The following is a 21604-nucleotide window of genomic DNA, read 5'->3' as shown; positions in this document are numbered from 1 at the left end:
GTTATAACATCCATGAGTACCTCAGCGAAGAGCAGTCGTGTAGTACAAAACGTTAAATATATAATACATTATAATTTTCATAAATGTTTACAGGTACATAATATTTATTCGAATAAAGAAAAATTGTTCCTACTATTAAATATATTTAAGAAAATAAATAGTCGATGGACCAATGAAATATAGTTAAAAATTTAACTTAAAATTGTTGTTTAAAGAAAAATGTATTTTTTCAATCGGCAAATGTAAGTATATTGTACGCACACGATGTGCTTTTGACTGAAACACCCCCGACATTCACCTTAACAAAACTAAAATAATAAGAAAAATAATTGATTGTGAAAATTATCAAATAAGTAAAAAAAAAAATAATAATAATTAAATACGGATACACGACGTAAATATAATATATTATCATTTAAATCCAATATTGTGTTTAGAGTAATTTTTTTTCAACACGTGACACTAAAATTGAGCTTTATATACCTACAATGAAAGCTTCAATTTCAGAGACGATAACTAAAAAAAGTGATAACGAACATGTGTAACTTTAATTCAAACTGTGTACTTATGAATATATATATATATATCTAACCTACTACCGAAAAAAAATCTAAATCTAAGAATAAAAATTGCACGAATAAATTTAAGTAATACTAGCAAAACGGCGTGTGCGATTAACTTTTAAACTTATGAGATAATAAAATATAATATCGACAAATAAAAACACACAAACACACAAAAAAAAAAAATACATTCGATTATAATTAGATAGGCGAGGAAGAACAATACAATATTATTATGATCATAATATTTGGTATTTATAGTACGCGTGTTACACTGTTGTGATAGGTTTGGCGAAACTCATATAGGAGGTATAAACTTATCACGTTACCGATTAATACGTGACGTAGACGATCTGATTTTTGGACGCATTGAATAAAAACATTACATATTATAATAATACGAGTATATAAATAATTTGTAGGCATTAATCTATATAAATCAAATGGATGGAATCAGCATCAGTGACAGAAGGCTTCATTTTTGAATACGTTTTGACCGGCCGATGAGTACGCGATGCTGCGCAAGCTCCGAGATCGTTCGAAAAGCGACGGATCCGTGTAAATAGGTTCGCTAGGATCTTCGAATCCTTTTCCGCCACTACCGCTTCCACCACCCACCACCATTACAGTCGGATTAGCCGATCCGGTTTCCATCGATTCCACCGGAGCTCTGTGCAGCGAGAATAATAACAAAAATACAATTTGATGAATTAAAAAATAACAATATCTAAAACAACTTAAAAATGACGATTTTTTAAAATACCTATTGTCTTTTAGAGCGTATTGATTTTACAACTAAAACGGTTTTTATGGTCGAATTTCGACCAATGAACGATACTAGTAACTATAAAATAAATACCAACCTTATATTTAGAAACGGTTTACGTTTTCCAAATGACATGTTCGAGAAGAAACTACGGCCCGAAAATGACATCCTCCCCGTTGATCCACTGCTACAGTTTGGCGTACTTCCTTGGCAACTTTTGTTCGCCAATTCATTTTTAGCCGTCAACAGCCAATAACGCCTATGATCAATGACAATTATGGTAATAATATAACACAATACACATATTGTACATTTAAAATGATTATTAATTGCAATTTTTGACATACCTATAAGTATGTGATAAAAATATCCATTGCAAATGAGTAGGTAGTAATTTTATATTTCAAATGAATAAGAAACCATTAGTAAAGTTTAAGGATTGACTTAGGGGGGAAGTATAGGAGGACCTCAACAAAGTTTTCAGATATATCTTACTCTTTTTTTAATTAGAACGTATTTGAATGGTAGAATTAAAATTATAAAGTTTATGTTTTATTTTAGTTTTTAATTAAAACTGTTTGCAATACGTATTAACATCTGTTACAGTGTCTAACCGTAAAAAGACTAAGAATATTTTGTTTTAATTTTAAGAATGAATTGAGTTCATAAATGAAAAAAATTAAAATTAAATTAATTTTCGTGTCAAATATTGGTTATTGGTAGTAAAATAATTATTGCGACCAGTGCAATTTGTACTTACTTGTAATATATTCCGGCCGACATGGATACCGTGATCAAGAGAACAAAAAACATGAATAACGAAAATACCATACTATAATATTCTCTGCTCGTCAAACAAACGCTCTGAGGTGCCGGTTCCGACGTCAAAAGTTGTTCCATAGGCATGTCGTATCGACTTTCGTATACCTAAGAAACAGGCCCACCGAGTAGTGTTATTTATTGATTTTTTTATAAGTAATAGTTATAAGTTCATAACGGTTTCTATTTGCATCAAAACAAACCTCGATGACTTGTCGCACTTTTTCTTCTTCACCTGGTGTTGTTTCTGCTGATTCTTTTGGTTTTTCTACTGCCGTTTTATTTTTATCATTTCCACTCAAGTCCCTACGACGTCTACCCAACGACGGTTCCGTTCTTCCAGCGTGCAATGTACAATACGCCTGTAGAGTTTACAATAATATATAAGTGTAATCATAATGTCAACGACAATGTAATATTATTACCGGTTGACACCCGTCACGACATGTTCTGACAGTCGCCTCAAATACCAAAAAATTTGATTCTGGAATTTTGAAAGCGTTAAATCTTGCTTCCAGGCCATCACCTTCCCGAGCCTTATCTAGTCCGGGGAACACAAAGTTATCCACGGGACATCTGAGAACAAAAACCGGGAACAATTATTTTGTTTTTATTGAATTATTTTCACTAATAATTAAACTAATGTCTTAAGTACAAGTTTCTAAAGAGAACAGTTTACAAGACTTACCCGTAACGATCTATCAACTGCACACTTCTACCACTGTATGGATCTCTAGCAATGACGTTAGTGGCGAATATATCACTAGCGTAGTTGTATCCATCCTGAGCTTCCAACCGGAATGTCAATGGATCTCCCACAGCAATTGTTTGCGTAGGTCGGCCCTGGAATAGTATCATCAACCGCACACGTGAACTCAGCGAATTCTCCGCCGGTAAGTATTCGATTGGAATTGGACTTCCAGAACTGTAAATGGGAATCAAGTATTAAACAACGCTTATGAAGGTACACATCTGGTACAGATGCTCGCCGAGTATGAAATTACGCCACTCACTTTGCAGTCATGTAGCTCGAAGTGACGACAGCTTCCCCTGGGCCTCGAAATAAACAAGTCAGATTGTATCGCTTGTCTCGGCTGGTTTGCACGTAATCGCTGAACTGTACCACAACTATATTGGTCATTGTATCTCCATACTAAAGTGAACAATCAGAGTACCAAGTTAGTTTTTTTATTGAAAATATGATTTATAAAGAATACAGTGAATAGTATAATTGCATAAAAGTACATATTTTATTACAGTTCAAATTTTAAGACAGTTTAAATCACATCGATTAAAATTTACAAAATCCGTATTAAATAAAATCAGTATTATTTTACTTATAATATTATATTTTATTTTATTCTTAATATCAATTATTTGTAGTGTATTTTGTTTATAAATTATACATTTTTAAATTAAAGTGTTATACGAAATAATTTGTTATAATAAATCATTTTTAGACCAGTGATTATCATTTTTCTTCACAGGTATTATACCTAATCTGTGATTACACTATACATAAAACCGCAAAGATAATATTATAATGCTTGAGTTCCTTATACCGTGTAGGTGAAATGTTTTTACGTATAACCAAATGTAATTAAATTTATCAGTATAATATTACCCGTTGCGTTCCACAATCTGGATATCCCTGTGCACCACTGATCCGTAAAACATTTGCAGTTCCACCATTTCCTCTGTAGAAACATCTGTCGTAATATCCATGCGTATATATTCTTCCTAAGAATCCTTCCGGTGTACGCAGCGTAAATTCCATTCCGTCTTCGCTGCATACTTGGGTCACTGTAAATGGTAGAAAAAGGCATTAATATCGCGAATAACATAAATCGGATAAATGATAATTGGTTTTTTTTTTTTATTTATTAAAAATAAATAATGTACCATCCAAACACTCTTGACTACTTCTACTGCCCATAGCGGACTTTTCGTAAAAATCGTATTCTGGTGCGTTTTCAAAGAATGCCGGATTTCCCATGTCGACAAATCGTGTTTCTTGGTCACTCAATTCGCAATTTTCTCTCTGCGTCCCGTATGGTGCGGTTCTATGAATGGTATTAGAAAATTAATAACTTATTAACAGAGTTCAATATTAAACTATTTCTAATATCGAATTTTCCGGTACAACAGCTTTGTTGAAATAATCTACTTTTCAATTACACTATTTTAGATTCCTATTATTTATGTATTTATTTATATACTTATTTTTGAAATCATTCAAAAAGTAGGTATAATCAAATCAATAGAAATTATTTAATTAAATATAAAGCACGTTATTCACCTGTAATTGAATGATCGGCAGTTAAAATCTCTGACCATCGAGCATTCACGTTCACAATGTGATAATGTAGGTGCAGTAATAAAACGCTTGATCAATCCTCTTGCCATTCGCATTCGCACACCCATCTATTATTGGTATTGGAAAATATATTAACACACATTCAATTTAAATATAAATTGTATATATATTAGAGTATACTTGTTTAAATCCATCTGTGTCATCACATCTGATGTTGAATGGTCTGTTAGCATCTATTCCATTTCCGCCAATTCCACCAACACCTCCGCCAATTCCACCGACACCTCCGCCATAGTACCCCGGTATAGAAGGTATACCTAAAGGAGGTCCAAGAGGTGATCCTCCAATTGGTGGTAATCCACCTGGTATAGCCGAAGGTGTGTAGGGTGGTATTGAAGATCCAATAACAGCTGGTGTAGATCCAAATCCATAATTATTGACACCTATTCCTCCAGCTCCTTGTCCCAGAAAAGGAGGTATGTCCGCTCCATGACCTCCAACATGGCCCCAATATCCTCCAGGTGCTTCACTTGGATAGGGTCCAATACTTGAACTTACTACTCCTCCTCCACCAACTCCTCCACCTATTCCACTTCCTGCAGTACTGGAATAACCAGGATAAGATCCTCCTCCATAAACGCCACCGAACCCGCCTCCTATTATCATAGTCATTATTATTCATGTTGTTTTACTATTTTAGTTTATTGTTTTAAAACTCACCTATTGGTTTACCAGGCGTTGGATAAGGTGGTTTACCACTACCTAGGAAATTTGATCCTTGTCCTAAAGGATCAGGCCTTGTAAATGGTGGTGAAGTAGCACCTCCATCTAGAAATACATTTTTTTTTTATGTAAAAATATAATATGCATACGAATATATTATATGCCATCGATCAATATTATTGATTTATTTTTAAATTATTTTTAAGAAGTATCTTGTAATATTTCTGAATATAAGAATATGAATATATATATACAAATTAAGTAATATTTTAACAGTTAATATTTGAGTTTATAAATTGTTTGCACTTACTCATTAAGTTTTCGTAGTAATCGTAATCTGCGTCGTATATCACACGATGTCCGTCTCTCTGGTTGAAACGGCTGAGCCTACAAATTCTAAAACGTTCACTGTAGACGGCCGATCGGCATTGGAAACTCACCTGTCTCAGACATTCATCTAGACATTCGCTCAATGATCGTCCAGTGATTTCCGAATGAAATTCCCCGCCAAGTCTGCTGTTTCTGTACCGTTGAAACGCCGTATCTGGTCGTCGTCCATCAGCGAAAAGGTGTGATGTCAGCGTGTTGTCCGAAAACTCGTTGCCCTTGGCTGTAAGCAAATCACCACCTGATATTTCGTTAGAGATTTGCGCACACACATTGGGTAGGTGATAGATTAATGAAAGTGGGGGGGATGTGTTAAACAAATCATAAAAACTTACGGTTGTCTAGACAGACTAAATCGTATAGGTCGTGTGTCGGACTACTGCTCACTCTTAAATCGTCTTTCTGTGACATTGAATCTTCTTCAAATATAATGCATCTACGAATTTGTTCGTCATACTCCACTGACCGACAAAAATATCTAAACAAACAATACAAAATACGATTGTTGTTTTTAATTTTGATTTTAATAAGTTATTAAATATTTTAATTTTTTTTCACTTTTCAGCTCGTAAACATTGCGCTTGACATTCGATTAACGATAGATTGGCGAATATGTCCACTTCAAAAGGTCCACCCAACCGCTTATTTTCTTCTTTTACAAATATAACCGGTCCGTCACAACGTCTTTCAACTGTAAATTTACAAATTTCGTTATATTATGGTTCAAATAATAAAAATAAAACAAATATTACAATAAAAATCATATTTATTAAAAAAAAATTCACTTACCATTGAGACACGTGTTTTCTAAATAATCGGAACTAGGATCTTCTTCTAGTAATTCCGGATGTGATCTTCGAGTAAACCGACTTAGCCAACAAGTCTTGGAGGCTGAGTCATAGGTAGCCGATCGACAAACAAATGTAAATTCATTTAAACATTTATCTTCGCAATCTGTCCGATTGGCTGCTATCATTTCCTTATATTCACTAGATGGTAACTTAAGTTTCTTCCTGGTGTGTCTTTCAAAAACATAATGCCTGTTCGGACATTCCCTTTCAATTCTACTAGCTGTAAAAAACAGGCATAACATCAACTTAATTGCTCCTTTAAGGGACAAAAATTGTATAGAGTAGTGAAATGTCGAATTTGTGAAAATTTGTTTAGGTATATAAATTGTATTACCACTATTGGTTATAATATTTAACTTAACCTAATAATTAACAACAGGTTAATACCTATATGGTTAATTATAAACGCGATATTTTAAATTGGATGCGTGATATTTCTAATATTAGATTAATATTTTTATATTTATCTTTATTTTGGAAACAATTAACATAGAATAAACAATTAATTTATCTAATACTATTATAGCCTTTTTGGTTAATTCGCCGACAGTTATTAAATATGGTATAAATGTACGATTGTACGATGTAAATAATAAATACAATAATATTCATTAGGCACTATCACTAAGCATAGTAATTTGTGGCTTTTAACATGTACATCTATAATATTATTAAATCTCGATTTAATTTATTTAAAATTTAAATATATCGATATTCTATAAACTATAAAGTATAGACTATAAATCCTCGATTCTATTAAAACAAAAATAACACAAATCTAATACGTTTTTAAACTTCAAATATATATATTATATATATATTATTATTATTATACATTATTAATATTTGTTAAATAATTTATTTAACTAAAAATAAGTTCAAGTTGAAGACTAATAAAAATGTGTGTAATTGTGTATATTTAAAAAATTAAGTATGTATTTTTGCTTTATATTTGTCTATCAAGAATAATTTATAAAAATTATAATACTTATTTAATAATTTATAAAAGTTATAATACTTATAAAATAATTTATAAGTTTAAAGCTACAACCGATAAGTACGACTATGATTTATTAATATTGAATTTTATAAACTGTTTGTGGCTTTTATATTTACAGCTCGAATTTCGACGGAGAAGGCGTAGAATCAAAGCCAAAAACTAATCCATCATAAAAAACAATGTATCTAATTAATTTAGATCTAGGTCTCTTAAACTATTAATCGTAGTGATTCTTGTATACGAAAAACCTTAAGATTGAACACAATAATTGTCCTTTTTCATTATTTATGTGTATACTACTAATTATGTATTATTAATATTATTTATATTACTCGAATATTTAAAAAATATAAAAACAACCGTAAACCCTTATATTTGTTATTTTTATTGTACAATAAAAAAAAAAACAACATAATGTATAACAACTATTCTATTATGTATTTAGTAGTGTGTTTTAAAATTTTAAAATTTTTTATAAACAGATACATTCGTATTTGTCATATACATATACATTATACCTTTAAAATATGTTTCTAAATAATAATTTTATTCAATTCAAATTATCTAATTATTAATCATAATAATTATTATGTCAGTAAAAAAAATAATTTTATATGTATTTGAAAATAATGATCTAAATTGAACTTCCCAGCAATTTGAATCGCGATCTGTATCACATGAGGTCATTAACCTCATGTCGATCACATAACGCAACATTATGGTTGGTTGCACACAGTGTGTTTGACCGGGGGTGATTATTATTGTCCAGAACAAAGATAATTTATACGTCAATTGAGGTCGAAGTAAAAAATAAAAATTGAACTTTTGTAATACAATGGGATATCAGAGGATCCAAATGCATATTTTGATACATAGCATTGCCGTAAACTATTTATGTTTACATAATAATATAATTTACGTTTTTATAATTCAGTGGGAAAACGTGTAATATTATTTATTTTAATATATGTAGGTATATATAAATAATATAAAATTGTCTCTGCAATCAGATTTGGATATTTTATGTTTAAAAATAATAAATTAATAAATATACTAAAGTAATAAAAATATAGGTACTTTGAAATGAGCTTAAAATTAACGTTATTTTACAGTAAAATTTAAATTATATACCCATTATAATGACTAAAGTAGGTACTTACATTGATAAATTACATGATAAATAAGAAAATGAATATTAAACATTTGGAAAAATTGATTAGTTCGTAACTTAATAGTTAATAATGTTCAAGAGTATATTTAACCCTTAAAAATAACAGAAAAAAAGAAAAAAAAAAGTACTTTAAAAATAATTTATTGGTAAAACATTAATTTCTTGAGAATATTTAAATATTTACCTAGGTACTTTTATTTATTCATTTGTTCATTTTTTTTTTTTTATCTAAATCAAGTCCTTCTATTATGAAAACTTTGACAAGTAACCTGACAATATCGATTTAAAATTTATGATAGTTAATTATTAAATTTTAGATACTAATACATTTCACATTATCTAAAAATCAAATTTTAAATACCATTAAGTAATAATATTTATTTTATTAAATGTTTAAACAATAAAATAATAATATTAAATAATACAGTTCCGAACTAGAAAATAGCAATAACAAAAATAAAAAATTCAATTTATATTTTATTATAAAAATCAACAGCACCTAATGATTAGAAATCGTCATAAAATATTTGAAAATAAATGTATAACATGATTTAAATATTTAAACAACTACTATTACTAATTATTAGAACATTTTAACATTGACAGTATTGAAATCATAACTTTCATAAGTATATTATCGTTTTGTACGTACAGTAATGTAAAAAAAAAATTTTTTGTTTTTTGACAACAAATATGTTCCTACAGCTAAAATCAAATTGAAAAAAAAAACGCTGTAATAATAATATAGTATGTATGTACCTACTGTATCTACGTAGTTATTACCCGTAGGTACTACATATCGAATATCTATGGAATCGATCATTGGCGATAGGTGAACTGTTATACGATAAATTATATCTGTATTGAGTATTTTATATCTACTCGCTGCACATGGGCATGTCTAATTAACCAGGAGAGGTGACAATAATTTATACATTATAAATGTATAACTATACGTAACATCGTCCTCCGCTATTGACATAAAAACCTTGATCATAGAATCAACGCGTAGAATGTAAAACATTTCACTAAATTAATATTATAAACGACTGGTAAACACCAAGTGAAATTGATAATATTCAAAATTCCGAAAACTCACTGTTTTCTTATTACTAGTAGACATTTTATGACTCAAAACCTAAAGAACTTGAAACAAATTTATACACTTTCGTGTTTTCGAACTTCTGCGATAAAATATAGACATATAGATAAACAAGCTAACTCTAATATCAAATCTTCGTGTTATCGAATGCAAATGAATTATCTCGTTATATATATATATATATATATATATATATATATATATATATCAGGGCTTCAAAACGGTTAAAACCGTTTTTGTTATTAACCGGTTTTATTGGAAAATGTATACGAACAAAAACAAAAACGGAACCAAAATTAGTTATTTTATAGAACGAAAACGAAATAGTTAACCAGAATATTTTTAATTCTCAAACGGAAATAAAAAAAATGTTTAATTATTATGAATAATAATATATTAATATTTAATTTTACAGATTTTGCTAAGTTGGTCCGACTGTGTTGTTTCATGTTTGTAATAATATCACAGATTAATTAATTTATTAGTTTTATTTAATCTGTAATAATATGAAAAATTATAGTGGTATGCACGAACCACGATTTAATAATATTTTAAAGTTGTTATATAAAAAAAAAGTATATAATATATTTTTAAAAGAACAAAATTAACCGGTTTTATTAATTTTAAAAACGGTTTTAAAAAACTATAAAATATGAAACCAATATTAACCAGTTTTTAAAACCGAAAAAAATAGTAAACGAACTAAAACCATTAACCACAAAAAATCATTATGGTTTGAAGCCCTGATATATATATACCTATATAAAACTACATACATCTAAATCTGATGTCTTTTTAATATTATTACTACTATATAGGAAAAAGTTTTCAATCACGACTGACACATTATAGAAGTTTCAGTAACTATACTACTATTATAGTGGATACTAATAGATTTGTAAATCAAATTATAAAATTTGCCTACCGTTGTTTCTTACATAATTAATTTCAATGTATGAGCGTTTGAATTGATCTGATTGAAAGAATAGTTACAAAGAATAATTAAGTTACATTTACAATACGGCAATAGATAATAGATTTTTTTACAGAGTTTGTATTTTGTATCGAACAATAATAAACTAAGTACGATATGTATACCTGGTTATGACACATACGCTTTAATTGCCGAGTGTGATCAATTATAAGTTCTATAAGTAAAAAACGTAAGGTAAAGTTAAAAAAAAATAACGAATAAAATTGATTCGTGTTAATAAAATTAAATAATAAGTTCGGATTCTTAGTTAGTACTGTACAATCTGATATTACTGTTATGAAGTTTTTCTATGATCTTTTCGTATGAAAACTTTAATAGTTATTTAATATGATTTTATTTAAGTTAGTTTAGATCCAACATTCAAATGATCTTTATGAACTACCTTTAGGCTTTAGGAGTTAAAACATCGGATTTTTAGTGAGAAAGGCGCTTTATAAGAGTTTATTATTACTATTTTTTTAATTTTTTAAAAGCACCAAAAACTGATTACAACTATCGAAACATAAAAATATATTATACACTTCAAGTAACATCATACAATATTTGAGGGTAGATATTAGGTACTATTTGAATTTTATTTTATTTATCCTCAAGGGCATTGTTTATTCATTTATGATTCACATGATTTCGACAAATTAAATTAAATTTCTAATCAAGGTAAAATTTTATATTTTTTTTCATTTTTCAGTATTTGGAAGGTATTTTCCAAGTATTTTAGAATTTAACTAACAAACAAAAGTAATTTTTATGCAGCTATAACTTTTTTTGTATCTATAAAAATTAATTTATTAAAAATATGCATACTTTTTTTACAAACAATATTTTTAACGAAACAATTATTTAACTTTGAAAACCATCCTATTCACACTACACGGTTCATTCCATTTAAAGTATATATATATATGTATAATATTACTGTCATTGTTTAAACAAATGATTACCATCACAGGATTTAACAATAGAAACCCGTTAAACCTAATATTTGTATTAAACGATGATATGTATTCTGTCTCATTTTTTCATAACATATTATTATATCCATGTTGGAATTTCAGTTTAAATGAGTCGTTTCAACAAAATCTACATCAAATCTCGTCTAAAGTCAATTTTTATGGTTTTCGTTGTATTTTTATAAAATATATTTAACAATAGATATTCCAATTACTTAATCAAAATATTTTATTTAAATTTCTCTCCAAACTCTTTTCTAGTTTTATTGATTCCCCTTCTTTACTAGCCAAAGTTAGAGCTTCAGGGCTCCAACAAGTCAAACTAAAAAATACTGCTCTATTCATAATACTCTATCTACCTCTAACAATTTATCTAATTCTCTCTTTATCTACTGATGTTTGCCATTGATAACTCATAATTTTCTCTTTAGCCGACAAACATTGGTTTGTCCACTGTTTCTATACTTGTTTGTATTTTTTATTTTATTTATATATATATAAAAATTAAGCATTATTAACATTATTAAATAAATATTATAATTTTTCGAGTGATCTATTAGGTAATATGTATTAATGCGGCTTCAGCGTCCATGGCTTGAAGTTATAAGTATAAGACAGGACTTAGCGATAAAAAAAAAAACTAAATACCTGTGAATTTCAGCATACTTACACGACAGACAGACTTCAGTATAGTGTACGCTGTTAGGCACTAACACCAGAACGCCAATGCCTTCAGGGTGCGCCTGTTCTCTGGTCAAATAGCATGTAGACTCTTCGTACTCCACCGTGCCGCTAAATGACGCGATCCTGCTACCAGGTTGGAAGTCGAATGAGGTACACGTTCGCACAAGATTGTTGGTGGCCGTGCGGTCGCGCAAGCACAGCTCTTGGCACTTTTCCAGTACTCGGAATGGTGGAGCCGTGTCGCGTACCTGTAAAATAGATAATAAGTATGAATTTATGACGGCGATGGTGAATACATACGGTAGTTTATTACGAAACTAACTTAGAATATGTTTACACCATTACACTGACTAGGTCAATACTACGGTCCTTTTATTAAAGCAATGGAAGGGAAAGTAGATGCCGTTACTTAAGACCCCGTGAAGTCATTAATTATCGACATGTATCATATTATTCAACAACAAAAACTTTGGTATTTATTTATTTTTCGACGATTTTCATATCATACGGATATTTAAAAACATCATCATGCGATTTTAAAGACAAAATTACGAAAGATATCTAATAATAATATTCGTTTATTATTTATTATTTAAGAGCCTTTGTCTGCGGTATCCACGATTAATTCGTGCCAGTACAATAATCACAGTCTCACAGACTGTAGCTATAGAGCCCTAATTTCCAGCTTTAATTATGTAGTAATCCGGCATATTACACTATTATTTAATTACATCATTCCTGTTACCCTGAACTGATATTAGTTGTTTAGATTTAGAATATTGAATATTAATATATTATACTTAATAATAGATAATTAGATAATTGGATTATGAACATGGTTTTAATAATAATTTATATAGATTCTTAGGATTAAAATTATGAATTTAAATAATTGGTCGTAGTAAACACGAAATAGAAACTTATAGTCGAATTTCCTGTTTACCATGACACGTACGTATATTTTGGGGACTACGCCCAAAATAGTTTAATATAAAAGGGGTTGTGGTAGTATTAAGAATTAGACATAGTTAAGCCTCACTCACGCATAGACCGATGGGGTTGTTCTATACTTAACAACACATCGGGCTAGCTTTTATTATATACATTGTCTCAGTGAATAAATAACTTGTAATTCAAACTTATAAACGAGTTGTTTATTAACTTCAAACTTCCTACGCTCTCTGAAGAAGACATACGACAAAGTGGACTTCGTCGTTAAATCGTGCTGAGCCATCTTCACCAAGACCGGCTCACTACAATTATAATAAAATCGAACATGTGAAATGTAGCTACAAACAATTTTAAAATCTTAAATGAACCTTGAATGAGTCCTCGAAACCCAGTCGTTGTACCTATTATTATTCTTTTTTTTTTAGTTTAGCTGTTTACTAATTATACGATTTAAATAAACTTGGCAAAATATGAATCTAAAAAAAGAGACGTGAAAATTTAGACGATATTCTGATTGGACTTGGTATAAAAATAATTGCGTATTTCGATTCTACCAAATGTATATCGTTTCGTATGCTATTTATTTCACCGAATGAATTTAATATTTTAAATTATTAACTATAAAATATTTTATTAATTGTTGTTTAACTCCTCAACACTTATAAACTAAATCATTATTTTTAATCAAATATACACTATCATTATTTTTATTTTTTATAAATTATACCTATTAATTATATATTATTCTAAAAGTATTGTACAACGAGTCAATCATATACAATATACATCAAAATATAGATTTTTTAAATAAATTATATACTAATAAAGTTGACACTATAAATTTGTTTAATTAGTTATTTTAATAATAAAAACTCAATAAAATATAAAGACAGTCAAAAACGTGTGGATAGCTTCTATAAACTAAATTTAAAGCTCTGCGGAATCGATAGGTAGATCAGTAGTATGAACAGTAGTTCCAGATATAAAAAGCTTTAATATAAAATATTGCAATAATTACCAATCTTCTGAATAATATGTTTTTTAATTGTATATAATAATATTTTTGAAAAATTATGAACTAAAAATAAATTGTATATTTATAATAATTTATAACTAATAATTGTACATACAAATTCTGATTAATTTAATAATTTAATAGAAAAAATGCAGATCAGCAATTGAAATATAGGTAATCTCAATTAATTTATATGTTACATCGTATTAATGGAAATTTAGAACCTTGTCAAACATTAATGTTACAGTATTATACTTGAGTTTTAAACACCACTAACACATATTTTTTACTTTTTTAAGTTAGTAATCAACTTATTAATTCAACACTATAGAAAGTTTTAAAAATTTGTAAATATAGATGAATATTATGAAAACTGAATTATCTAAAACGCTATAATATAAGTAAAAATCAATGTGAAACTTTTTTTCACCATGCCTACGTGATTCCAAATATATGTAATAGGCTAATATAATAGTATACGTATACTCACCACGTCGTCGTCAAATCCTTGTAACTGTTGGTCTGGTAGTCTTTCGTAAACAATTCGGCCGATACCTTGATTGCATGTTGTTTGTGCTGAAAAAAATGAATTATCAAGTGTATTACAATATTGTTAGCTACATATCATGACCGATTTAATTTATGAAAATATGATTTAAGTGTGTGCCCTAATATTAAATAAAAAATGAAATCGCGCATTTGTATTATACCGGCGGAATATGCAGATGAAAACACCACAAGACACACTACGTATAGAACGTAATGAGTTTGTTTCATTTTTGCTATCTTGGGTGCACAATGTGTGAATATTAGATCAGATCTGCGTGTATGTAATTCTGTGTTGAAATTAAATCAAATTTTTAAAACTAATAAAATTGTGATAGATAATTTGAACGATGAGAGATTACATCACTTGATGAAATACGGATACTGTACGAGCATTAATGATATATGAACCTATATAGGTAGATATGTGTTCAAGAGCTATAGATATACTATAGTAATATATGAAATCGAAAAACAGTAAATAACATTTTCATCATCGTAGTGTGAGAGTGTGACGCGAACTAGTTATGGTTTTGTATACGTCCTTTCCGTCCACGAAAAAATTTCAATAGTATGAAAAGACAAATAAATGCAAATCATACATGTCAGTTATGGTGTGGGTTTTTATGAGTAGGGGGTTATTAATTTGTGTCAAGTACAATTTATCAATTAAACTATCAATACGTCATATATAATTAAAAACTAATGCGATATCGCGACTGTCATTATTACTTACACTGAAACTGTATATTATAATGCAATAGGATGAGCTGGAATTAAAATATGTTTAAGGTATCATTGACATTAAATTTAATTTATCAAAAACAGTATTAAAATATATATTATAGTATATCTGCATATTGTAACTTATATATTTAAACTTTTATGTTTTGAACACGATAAATTATAAAATAATAATTAGCTGTATAATATACAACACAAATGACGACAGAGAGCTAACAAAACATTTTTCTCTGTCTATCATTTAATAAACATGGTTTATCAATAATATTTGTTGATGATTATAAACAGCTAAAGAAATTGATTAACTAAAACTTACTTATATTAATTTTAAAAAAATACTAATTTTTATTACAATTTACAAATTATTTTGGTTTTAAGGCGGCGTATCGAATAGGCAAAAGTGATACGCGCAAGACTACGATGTTAATATTGTTCAAGACATATTTTATAATAATAATATAATACACTTGTATATTGCGATTAACGCATTATACAATTACCGATACAATTTTATAAAATTAAAAACTCTTCATTTTTTTTTAAATATTAAATAATTATTATAATACTGGATTAAAACGTTTGGGCTAGGTCAATAGTGGAGATGAGGGGAAATGTCTGCGTGCAGAGGTTGGTAAACCCAGCGGTAACAGGACCGGAAACAAGGAAAACTCACCGTGACTTCCTGCAGACTGCCAGTCAACGTTCGATTGTTATTTGACACAGTTTGGCAGGCCCATTATCGTTGGTAAAAAAAGTACAATACCCGAAATCCGTTATTGTGCACAAAAGTCCACCATAACCGTGTGTTAATCCGGTTACTCACAATGTGTCACAATTCACAATAATAATCTAATCGTGTATATTGTGTGCGAAATTTCGCGATTAGTAACAATTATTATTAAAGACAACTGAACAGGATTTGAGATTAGTTAAGGACGATTCAGGTGGTTCTTATCCCAGTGAACATTTTGAGGGTACAATAACGGCACAACAAAAACATTTGTTTGTTTGTAAACGTTTAAGGACAAATTGAAAAAAATTGGATACAACACAAAATTGAACATTTTATCTTTATACTTATTATTACATATTATCAGTGCAGGGTCCGTATCCCCTTAAATTTTTAAAATGCAAATATAGTACGATTATTTTTCTGTTATTTGATCGTGTATCAAATGCCAGTGACGAATCGCCAATCGTCATCGAACATCTAAACTGCTGACACTGTACACACTAAACAGGAATAATATTACAATAAGTATGTGCATAATGTTCTCATTTCCGGTTAATTGATGTGGCGGATATGAGGTAATGAAATAGTCGATAAACAGTAAGACGCGTTATTGTACTCAATAATAAGCAATTGGCATTACGAACGTTCCTATTTCCTTCGATGACTTCATAAATATAAAATGGATTTCTATTCACTATCAATAGCTCAACAAGTTAAACCCTATTGTTGGTTCTAACGAACTTTTGGAGCACAATTATTTAATTTTTATTTAATGTAAAAACTCACATTTCATTGACACAATACATTCATAACACATATACAAATATACACACACACACATAATAATATATGTACTGCACCAGTTATAATATGTCTATTATGTGTGGAGCTTATTATAATAATTTGGTCCTTTAACACTTGTTTTCTATTGCGAATCACTCATGCAATAACTTGTGGCGTTTGGATCTATCCGACAAAAGAGTGCAACGAACCTCGGGGTGTTATCGTTACGATCTATACGCACTCTCGGTGACCATGAAACGTTCGCAAAGTCGGAACCGATTCACAATATTATGTACAAATATAATGTTGTAACACGCAGGAATATGGGGCTCGAAATTTAAATAATTTAGATATTATTAGTAGACATTGTAATTCATAGATGATAAATGAATAAGAAAACAAATAACGAGTATTCTATTGAATTACAATAAATAAATTTCGTCCGATTCTAATTTTTCGCCACAATTAGGTATATAGACTGCGATAGGCAGACAGACATTACTATGAATATTCACTAAATATTTATGTTTTAGGATTTGTTATTTTCTAGACAAAATATAATTTCCCAAATATTTTGGCTCTTTAAAGACTTTTGAAATTATCTACTTTATGTATGATCGCATTTTTTTTTGCGAGTAAAAAGATTTGACAAAGTAATATAAAGTTCCTCCTAAAAGTTTTACAACTAAAATTTTAAAAAAAAAAGGTTAGCGTAAAGCTACACACATTTTTATAAGCGTTTAAAGTTAATTTTTCTAAAAAAAAAACCGTCAAAATAACGAAAATAGTGTGTAAAATTGTGATTACTATGTAGATAGAAATGTATAACATTTTTTATTTTAATAACTCCAGTTTAAAAAATACGTATTACCAAGGTTTCTAATACAAAAATTACAATAATCATTAAATTTCAATAACACGTATGCAAAAATAATTATGTTTAAATCAATAGGTACCAATAAAATATTAAGTGTTAACTTTATAAAACGAAATATATTTTATTTATTCTTTACATCATTTTGTTCGATCTATACCTTAATAGCTAATATACTTATTTAAAAATTAACTACTTTTGGCAATTATAAAATAATATACGTAGAATGAAAGGACATTCTAAGGTATCATTAGAAATATAGGCTGATAGAACGCTTGGAATCGTTTTCCATATGCCATATAATTTATTATTGAATCAAAATTAAGTTTTTTTACTCAAGACGAAATAAACCTAATACTTACTATAAATCAAATCTCGACATACACAGTTTTATTTTTTTTTAAACTATATACATTTTACGACTTAAAATGAATATCTTGTGTCTAGCATATTTTAACTTACTCACATGACTACTTCTAATATGGTATTTTAAATTTGTCTTTCGTATAATATTATTATAAATATTTAATTAAATATTAAATTAAATTAAATAATTTAATATTATTATTAATATTATATGACACTATTATAACTTTGAGATCATCTAGTTCAGTAGATTGCTGAATTTAAGTCTAAATGATACCTTGTTTCTAAATGAAACAAGTATGAAAGTGAAAATATTTTATTTAATTACAATAAATTTAGGTTCTCTGTTTCGAATTTGTGTCCAAAAAACCTACCTAGATATTGGAGTGATATACTAAATTTAACTTAAAAAACAATACGAGTACACCTTGGTACGCCACTGCATATCAAATCGTTTAAAAAATAATTTTTGATCTGCTCTGAATGACTAAAAAAGTAGGTTTTTTTTAGTTTTTTTTACATAAATATGAGTCATAACAGTGAATTAAATTATCATACTTCTTTAGTTGTGTTAACTTCAATTATTATAACTGATGTTTTTCGTAAATATGTAGAAAACCCAATTATAAGCTTTGAGTTTAAAGTTATACACGCAAAGTTTACTATGAACTTAGTGTAATTTTATCTATTATAAAAATGCTTTATAAAAGTATTTAAGATGACTAAAAAAAAAAATCCAATGATTAATCTATTTGTAAAGTGTAAGCCATATATATCATATGATTTTATAATACATGTAATAAATTTATAATATTATATAGTGTTTTTACAATGCTGATGGCTTCTAATGGCTTTAATCATATAATAATTATTTGTATTAGATACAAATTATAGTATTACCTAATGTTAAAGTGAAAACAAATTATTATTTTTAATATAGAGCACTTACAAAAATAAAGAAAGCTTAAAACAATATTGGGAATATTGATTAGAGCTAAGCTCATATTTTTTAAATACTCTAAATAATAATAATTTAATAATTCGATGGTATTGTAATGCAAATTAAAGCTTTTTATATTAAATTAATAACAAAAAATGAAAAATAAATACAAAATAAGTAAAATATTAATTTCAAACAAAAATCAAAATAATATTTTCAATAAATGAAGAATAAATACATTTTTTCTAATTATGGTTATAGACTTAAGAGGACGAGGCACCCTGTGTGTTGTCTCCGTCTTACATACGTACGACACAGACAAAACGTGTTTACGCAGTCTGAGTAAAACTCGCTCAATTTTGGTTCTAGAATAAATATAGGTACCTATTATAAAATTGAATTGTGAGAATATTTTTAAAAGTTAAAGGTCATTTAAAAATTTTGACATTTTTGCTGTTTCTAAACAATGTAATAAACGTTATATTAGGAATAATAGAAAAAACACAGCGTCTTGCCCTAAAAATATTATCACAATTCAATTTTATAATAAGTATATGTATTATGTATATACAATATACCTACATATCAATATTTACTCTATAACCAAAATTGAACGAGTTCTACTCAGACTGCATAAATGCGTTTTCACTATGACGTTCGTGTGTAAGACGGAGACAACAAATCGGGTGCGACGTCCTCTTAAGTCTAAAATATAGTTTGGTAAATATGTGCTAAATTCAAAACCTAAACAAAAAATGTTTTCTATACTTATGATTATTATATTCTTAGATATTATATGATTTCATGTATTGTAATACAAATTCATAAAATTTTATACATAGTTATTGCTGTTTGCAAATTAATTAACAATCAAAAATACTAATTTTTTTAATTTTTAATACTATTTTTGTGATATATAATACTGTAAATAAAAATGATGTATAATTATAACAAAAATAATAGCCAAAGTCTGAGAGAGTTAATTAATTTATACGTATTTATGTCAAGGACCAAGTTACATCCCTAATTGCATTTTTTTTTCATCGGTTCACTAAACCTGTATTCGTGGCTAGCCCGGTAGAAAATCGCATAGGCATGCGTAAAAATGGACAATTATATATATTTAAAATAAGCTACTGATGTAATGGTACGCGTCATCCCGTCAAATCTTTCACTCAAACGCGTCGATCATTGTAAAATCACAGATAAATAATTACAATAATTAAAAATCTCGGTACTTATGCCTATGTATAAGTCATAACATTGTGTAATGAGTATATGGGTACGATATTGAACGTTTTTTTGTTCTATTAGAATTCCACGGATCGTTTGGTAATTTAATTACAGGGCCATTGGACCCTGAGTTTGCATTATGTGCGCAACTACTGTGACTACGCCGACCGGAAGGACTAATTACTATTATTGTTGACCAGTAGCTACAGCCCCTCGAAGCCGGCGCATATATTCTGCGAAATCGCGATGGATACTTTTGGTGGTGTGCTGAGGGGGAGCATAAAACCAGATTCGAAAAATATATTTTAAGTTAACGAATTTTCGACCGCACTGCAAAACTACCCAAATTTTAATTAAGAATTCGCTGTTGAATTGCACACGGCAAGCGATAAAAGCGATTTACTAAAAATGAGATCCATTTTCATATTTATAATTCTAGAAAATCCAATACAATTTTTATCACGTGGAGCTTATATACTAAAATTATGTAGTTTTTATGATTATATTACTGCACGAAAATATGTTCATTTTCAGTAGCTTATATATATATATATTACGTGTGCAAAACAATATTTATAAAATATATAAATACCTGTATGGCTAAACACCAATAATAATAATCAAATAATAAGTATGTATAAAAATACAAAAATACTGCAACTTACCGTTTGTTAGCATTTTTAGAACAGTGAGAACCGTGATAGCTTGAACCATATTTGGTAAACAATTTGTTGATGTCATTTTCGCGTAAATCACAAATTGAGAAGTGCTAGCACATGATCCGAGTGTCCGACACTACGAACAGCAAGTGTTTAACGGCGGTCCACGCTAGTAAGAGTCGTATGCGAGTGGATATGATGTACAATCGAATGAAATATAATGGTAAAAAAAATCAACTGTGGAAATTGCGAAAGAAAACGTTCGATGTGCCGTCGATGTCCGCGGAAAAAAATAATGAAAAACGTAGTGTATTTAATGACTCGCGGGAGACACGCGGCGTATGGTGGATGGTTCGACTGTCGGACGACTGAAAAACACAACCGACCGGATCGACGGCGCGGAGCTAAAAGATCGGCGGACGCTGTGAACTGT

At 28.8% G+C, this 21604-nt stretch overlaps 1 protein-coding gene across 2 annotated transcripts; it reads right to left on the bottom strand.

The window, feature by feature from the left end:
• Positions 1-326: 326 nt before the first annotated feature.
• Positions 327-21598, bottom strand: LOC114128505 (uncharacterized). 2 transcript variants are annotated; one of them, XM_050206272.1, is made up of 19 exons: positions 21178-21598; positions 14784-14869; positions 12314-12575; positions 6365-6646; positions 6134-6266; positions 5911-6053; positions 5499-5816; positions 5186-5293; positions 4646-5121; positions 4448-4572; positions 4051-4211; positions 3773-3951; positions 3162-3301; positions 2837-3073; positions 2574-2724; positions 2352-2510; positions 2090-2256; positions 1427-1588; positions 327-1233 (listed from the first exon to the last, which is right to left on the bottom strand). In XM_050206272.1, the coding sequence occupies exons 1-19, from the start codon at positions 21251-21253 to the stop codon at positions 1023-1025; spliced, it is 3576 nt and encodes a 1191-aa protein (XP_050062229.1). In that variant the 5' UTR covers positions 21254-21598; the 3' UTR covers positions 327-1022. The 2 variants fall into 2 exon arrangements, with proteins under 2 accessions (XP_050062229.1, XP_027848827.2); XM_027993026.2 differs by having other exon boundaries at positions 5499-5798.
• Between the last annotated feature and the right edge of the window lie 6 nt (positions 21599-21604).

Source organism: Aphis gossypii, chromosome X (genome assembly GCF_020184175.1).
Source record: "Aphis gossypii isolate Hap1 chromosome X, ASM2018417v2, whole genome shotgun sequence".
Classification (NCBI taxonomy): domain Eukaryota; kingdom Metazoa; phylum Arthropoda; class Insecta; order Hemiptera; family Aphididae; genus Aphis; species Aphis gossypii.
Note: the sequence above shows the minus strand (reverse complement) of the source record. Positions and strands in the feature narration are given on the sequence as shown.